The 6613-nt window shown below is 44.5% G+C and overlaps 1 protein-coding gene across 1 annotated transcript; it reads right to left on the bottom strand.

Moving 5' to 3' along the window:
• Window positions 1–4121: 4121 nt before the first annotated feature.
• On the bottom strand, window positions 4122–5833 carry LOC311227797 (cAMP-dependent protein kinase inhibitor beta-like; the record flags this gene model as incomplete). Its single annotated transcript, XM_084313615.1, has 2 exons — window positions 4122–4231; window positions 5692–5833. The coding sequence occupies 2 exons, from the start codon at window positions 5831–5833 to the stop codon at window positions 4149–4151; spliced, it is 225 nt and encodes a 74-aa protein (XP_084169741.1). The 3' UTR covers window positions 4122–4148.
• Window positions 5834–6613: the final 780 nt, after the last annotated feature.

Below are 6613 nucleotides of genomic sequence, written 5' to 3'. Positions count from 1 at the left end.
CAGAAAGGTACACCATGCCAATGTTAATGCTTTATTTGTTTTAAACGAGACGATTTAGAAATGGGCAATGGGGAAATGCATTGGGTTGGACAGAGGGTGGAACACGGAAAACGGCAATGACGTAACCACTACACCTCCCTATAATGGCCTTATACAGAAAAAGGCACCAATGCAAGTCACGTCTCTGCCAGTATGTAGTTATGTGTAGTATATAGTTATGTGTGGTGTATGTATAGTTATAGTATGTATAGTTATGTACCAGAGTGTAATGACAACTCAAGATGGCATAAGAAAAAACTGAAATAAAACAAAACACCAAACTCAGGATCATCTTTGTAAAACTTGTTGATTTATTATGGCAGTTTCACCTTTTTTTTTACCACCAGAAAGGATCACAATGTTGGGGATTCAGTCCAGCTGGATAAAATATAACCCTAAACACTAAAAGGGGCAGTTCACACAAAATGTTTTAATAAAATAAAACATTTTCCCCCTTACCTGGAGTGCTATCTATCCATCCAGATAGTTAAGGTGTGATTCGCCTAGCTTTGAATATATCTGCCACAGATATATCTGCCGTCACTCCAATACAATGTGGCGCTCAAAGCATCAGAAATACATTTGGAAAAACTCAACAGCAATGTATCTTTAAGAAATCATGACCCGGTTACTCACAAGCCTTATTGTGAGCAGTTTCATAGGGACTATTTTCTCCATTCATTATTATGGGAGTGTAGTTCTGTAGAAAATAGTTCCTACATGAAACTGCTCACAACAAGGTCTGTGGATTATCTTGAGTAACCGGGGTCATGGCTTCTGGAAAGAGACATTGCTTTTGATTTTATTCAAATGTATTCTGTTGGTGCTTTAAGTGCCACAAACCGAGCCATTCATTCTAACTACAACTTATGCCTCACATTCACCCATTCACACACAGATGGTGGAGGCAACCATTCAAGGTGCCAGTACTTCCTGAGCCACTGTTATGATCTAATCTCTGTCGCCCTCATCTCCATTGTATTGGAGTGATGGAAGATATCTCCAAAACTAGGCGAATCACACCTATCAAACCGATCTGGATGGATAGATAGCACTCTGGATAAGGGGGGAAATATGTTGCTTTTCTTGGGTGAACTAGTCCTTTAAAGAGATCGAAGAGGACACTAAAAAAATCACCCAAAGTTAAAACCTTGAGATAGAGAACTTGAACAGTATCCAGTCAGTAGCAGGTACAGTATATTGACACAGAGGATTTGGCGAGAACACAGGCCTGGCACTTCCTCGCTGCATTTGTGAAACGTAGAAATCATACAAAGACACACCAGACAAAACACATTTCAAATAGAGACACTTACAGAACGTGTTCATCTCTTTTTGTGTGTAGTACTGTATGGTGAATAAGTTCAGTGAAGTTATACAGTAGCATGTATATAGTATTACAATATATACACAGCAGCGGTGATTGGATAAATGAGCGAAGCAGGTTCTGGCAGGACACTTAAAGTCGTGCATGGAGCTGTGACAGCTTAGCTGACGGACGCTCTATCGTTCCAGCTACACCGATTTGATGTAGGTCTGATTTGGTTTGGTAAAGACCTCCCCATTCACACACACTGTTCGCTTGACAGCAAAGTGTTGTTGGTGTAACCTGCAAATAAGGTCTTCACCCACCACCACGCCCAGCCTCCACCTGCTTTGGTTCTACTCTGTATTGCATGCAAATCCTCAAGTGATGCGCGTCAATAATCAATATGCTTTATCCTCTGTGTAAATCGTTATGCTTTAACCTCTCTTGCAGCAGGGAGCAGAGTAGAACCATACCGTCAAGATTGCCATTTATTCTGCATTACAATAAGCGGTTAAACTAACGACGTGATTTGAACGATTCTCGACAGAACAGGCATAATGTGGTCTGATCACGTGGGTAGAAACCGGTTTACTGAGAATCACCGGGGAGGGTGCGGATCCCGAGAGCCGGCTCCTTGTCACACCCCGTCTAGCGACGCGTTGATGAGTGCAAACAGATTTTGCCGCCTCTCACAGATGGCGGGGCGATCGAGGCAGAAGGAGAGCGAAATGCCATTTTCTGCACTCGAAAAACACATTGTGGCGGCGGCACTCGGTGTGCTTCCTCCTAGTGCTTCGTCTTGCAGACATATGCTGCTGACATGGCGAGCCTCTCACTGCAGGAGCATTCCACTATGCTCACAGTATCCATATGGGTCCAAGCTGTCCAGAAATGTGTGACTTACATTTACAACTGATCAAAAAAGATGTAGCCTTCGGATATCTCCTATTATAACTGATATAATAAAAGTTTTAAAAGAGGCGTTTATGAATGTCAATAGCCCCAACAATTGTTTTACCAGCACTTCACGGGAACAAAGCACAAAACACTTTCAACTGTAAACTGCCACTAGGCACATTTTTCAGAGAAGAAAGTAAAAAAGCATTTTCAAAGGCAGCCTTGGGGCGGAAAAGGAGCTTAACGAGAGTTTGCTTGGTGTAACGGAGCAGTGGTTTTGTGGTGACTGGCAGTGTGACTTTTTAGGATCGCTTCAGGAATGTATCAAGACGTGGACGTTCCGGCTCCTATGACGGACAGGATCATAGATATATATCACTAGATGACTCGCCCGCGCTGCTGGCCAACGGAGACCGACGTTGCCACATGGCGGCCATCTTGCGTAGATGGAGCACGCCCAATCATAACTTGCATGTCTATGGTGCATGTACTATTTAAATAACCATAGCTTGCTACATTTTCAACCGTTTAGTTTGTTAAAAACATCAGAGATGTAGTTATCATACTGCATACTTATAATGGACTTTCATATGAAAATAAAATAAAATTCTTCCAAGCAAGAATCATAGCCACGTTAATAACGTTTGTAATAAACCAAACCGTTTGTAAATCCGTCAAGATTTCAGCGAGTTAAGAGTATTTGTGTTTGTGCAGATCATCACCTTAAAGCAGTAGTCCACTCAAGCAAGATGGCCGCCGGTGAACTACGCAGGAGACTCCGCCTTGAGCCATCTAGTCTTTATATATATATATCTATGGACAGGATAGTGTCCCTGTTCCTTATTATCATCATTCCCAACAATCTTTTAAGGGTTAGGGGTTTCAAAACTGTACATTTACAAATCATATTCACTGCTGTCGTGTTGAAACATGTATCTCAGAAAACTATTTCGGGAATTGAGAAGAAACAAACCGCATTTTCAGATTAGACTTTTTTTCACAAGGTTTCGTGAAACCTGCTTAAACCCATTACCAGCCGTGAAAACGCATTCAAGTAAAAAACGATGAGGTCTAGATTTAAGAGGCGTTTCTTCCGACACCAGCGATATATGCTGTAGGCCTTCCACACCTGCATCCAGATTCTCATTCAAAGGTCACACACGTGCACCTCTTCAAAATTAAGTGTATAACACCAAAGAACATAGTTGCCCCTCTTCGTTTAAATTAAGTTGTCCTAATTATGTCACACGTAGGCCACTGTACTCTTTTCAAATGCATCAGAAAGCTAGGAACCACTAATAGGCCACTATAATATTTACCACTCTCCCCCCCTTATATCGCTGTCCGTTTAAAATCAGTGACACATACTATAAAACAGATACCAGCGGGGGGAAATGCAAGCAAACAGTCCTGTACATATTACAGTTTTGACACGTAAGATCTCCGTCACTGATTTGTCTTAAAAAGAGTTTCAACGGAATCATACAAAAGCGGGTAGTGTACTGTATACAATTTGCCATTGTCTCTTTGTTTCGGCAGTCGCGGTCGGTGTGTCCGCGTGAGCGACGGATCCATCCACCCTCCTCCCCCACACATACACGCGCCCACTCGTCCACACATCCGCTGACAAAACATGTCCGACTCTTAGGGCACGGTGTGGAGGGTGAGACAGTTCGTGCGGGTCCCACCTCCAGTCTTTTCGGTTTGTCCTCCTATCTCTCTCTCTCTCTCTCTCTCCCTCCCTCTCTCTCTCTCCCTCTCTCTCTCTCCCTCTCTCCCTCTCTCCCTCCCTCTGCTGTGCAAACAGACAAACGCTACCACTAACCATTACTCTCTCTCTCTTTCTCTCTCCGTCCTCTTTGTTTATCTCTGCAGGCCTCGCGAGAGGTGAACACACGAGTCCCTACGATCCCTCCTTTCCCTGGGAGCTGTCCGGCGGGGCCGGGGCCTCCTCTGCCGTGGGGGACTGGGCCCCTCCTGGACCATCTGGGGAGAGAGAGAGAGAGAAACACACACATGATAAATCCAAATATTCTATTTGTTAGACTACTCCTATCGCTCCTATATCAAGTTTGTTTATTATTATTATTATTTGTCACAACAAAATACAGAGAGTGTGCTACATACCGTAAAAAAAAGTAAGTACAAAAAGTAAGTAAGGGAATGTTCAGTCAATATACATAAATATACAATACAGAGTAAAATGAGGTGAGGTACAAAACTTAGGGTAGGGTGCAAATTAGCTATGAATGTAGTGCAAATCTCTTTAATAATAGATAAATATAAAGTGTGTTAAAGTGTCTAAAGTGAGTGGTAAGGTGAGTGTTTGTTTAAAGTGAGTGTGTACATGTGGATGTGTGTGCAGTGAGTGTAGATGATGGGTTGTTACATAGTGTCATTGTCATTGAGCATCCTGATGGCCTGGGGATAGAAGCTCCTTCTGAGTCTCTCTGTACCGGCCATGAGACTCCGGTAGCGCTTGCCTGACCGCAGCAGTTCAAAGAGGCAGTTGTTTGGGTGACTAGAGTCTTTGATTATTCTCTTAGCCTTGGCCCTGCAACGCTTGTTATAAATGTCCTGGAGAGTGGGAAGCCCACCTCCAATTGTGTGTTCGGCTGAACGGGCCACTCTATATATTACACATATATTGTATTTACGACTTTGTTTTAGACATATATCCCTCTAAGAAACATGTACATGTAGACGTTTCAGGGGTCAGAGCACAGGGTCAGCTAATTTGTAGCACGCTATGGAGGAGGTAGGCGTTCCGTCAATCAGTATCTTGCTCAAGGACATTTTGACGGATGGACACTTTTGCCAAACCTGTGGGGTGTGACTGAGGCTCTTAACTGTGAGTTGTGTCACACTTAAGAGACAGTTAGTTGTGTGTCGGGTACATTTCCTGTTGTGAATTGTATTCAGTCATCTCCAAGTAGGTGATGTAAGGATTCAGTCCATCAACAATTTCATTAGATTGTGATTCTTTCAGCAAATATTGAATGCATCACACTGTCTTACACTTTGACCACAGTTTGGTTCAGTTGAATTTAGTTCATTGTGATACTTTCTGTAAATGTAATAGCCAGTTATACAATTGTGAATTCATAGACTGATTCAGTCAGTGAGAAATACAGTATTATGTATACACATCAAGTTATATACATACTGTACATTTCAGCAGAGGAGCCACAGTGCAGGGAACATTCATTTGTGTTCAATGCCTTGCTCATTGCTCAAGGACACTTCCAACAGGGATGAACAGCAGATGAATCAAACCTGTGCCGGGAATCAAACCTGTGAACCTCCCGTGGCGGGACGGTCTCTCTCCCCACCAAGCCACGCTGATGCCGCTGTGACCCCCTTCCCCCCCCCCCCCCCTCACCGCTAGCTTGTCCCCCTACATGTGACATGGTGAGAGCTATATGCTAGAATTGTCGCCCCCACACCTTTGAGGGAGAGCTCGGCCAGTTTGAGCGGCAGGTCAGTGGGGTTGACGCCGGCGGGAGAGCCCAGGATGTCTGGCAGAGCGTTCCTTCTCCCCGAGCGACCCGAGGAGGCGAAGTCCAACACAGGCTCCACCTCGGTCATCTCAGGACCACTCTGCTGCCTGAGAGGGGGAGGGAGGGAGAGAGAGGGAGAGAGTAAACGGTTGTGCTTCTGTGTGCTGTTTTGTGTCATCAACATATCTCTCCCTCCACTTTATTTCCCCTTTGCTCTCTCTCTCTCTCTCTCTGTATTTGACCAATTCCCTCTCTGTGTATCTCGTCCCTCTATCTATCGTGTTGTTTTCCATAACTGCCACTATTTGTCATCGACCTCATGCATGCATCATAGTGAAGCTGGTGGCCCCATAATAATCTGTTCTCCGCCCGGAGACACATGATCAGCAACATGGATGGTTTGTCATTGGAGTGGAGGATGTGTCTGTCTGCTCTCATGGCAACCAGTAGTTGGGGAGTCAGCTCTGGGCTGCACCACTGACAGGCAGAATTAGATCCCCTGTCACACACACACACAAACACACATACACATACACATGCTAGCACACTCGCATACATGCGCGCGCACACACACACACACTCAGTGAGTTGCTGTTGCTATGGCAACAAGTGTGGGGGGGTGGGGGGTTTAGCGGCGGGGGTAGTGAAAGCACCTCTGGCTGGCAAACACACTAAACCATTCCCTCACTATCTCTTTCTCTCCCTTCTTTGTTCAGTTCTTCGTCTTCAAATAACCGCAGCTTGTTGTTTGTCTGAAACACCCATTTCCTGCCTATTCCTTTTGATGAGAAAATGGCCTGGGAGAGGGCAAATGCACACACACACACACACACACACACACACACACACACACATGAAGCGAACTGTC

The sequence above is a fragment of the Notolepis coatsorum genome, assembly GCF_963971535.1.
Source record: "Notolepis coatsorum genome assembly, chromosome: 4".
Classification (NCBI taxonomy): domain Eukaryota; kingdom Metazoa; phylum Chordata; class Actinopteri; order Aulopiformes; family Paralepididae; genus Notolepis; species Notolepis coatsorum.
Note: the sequence above shows the minus strand (reverse complement) of the source record. Positions and strands in the feature narration are given on the sequence as shown.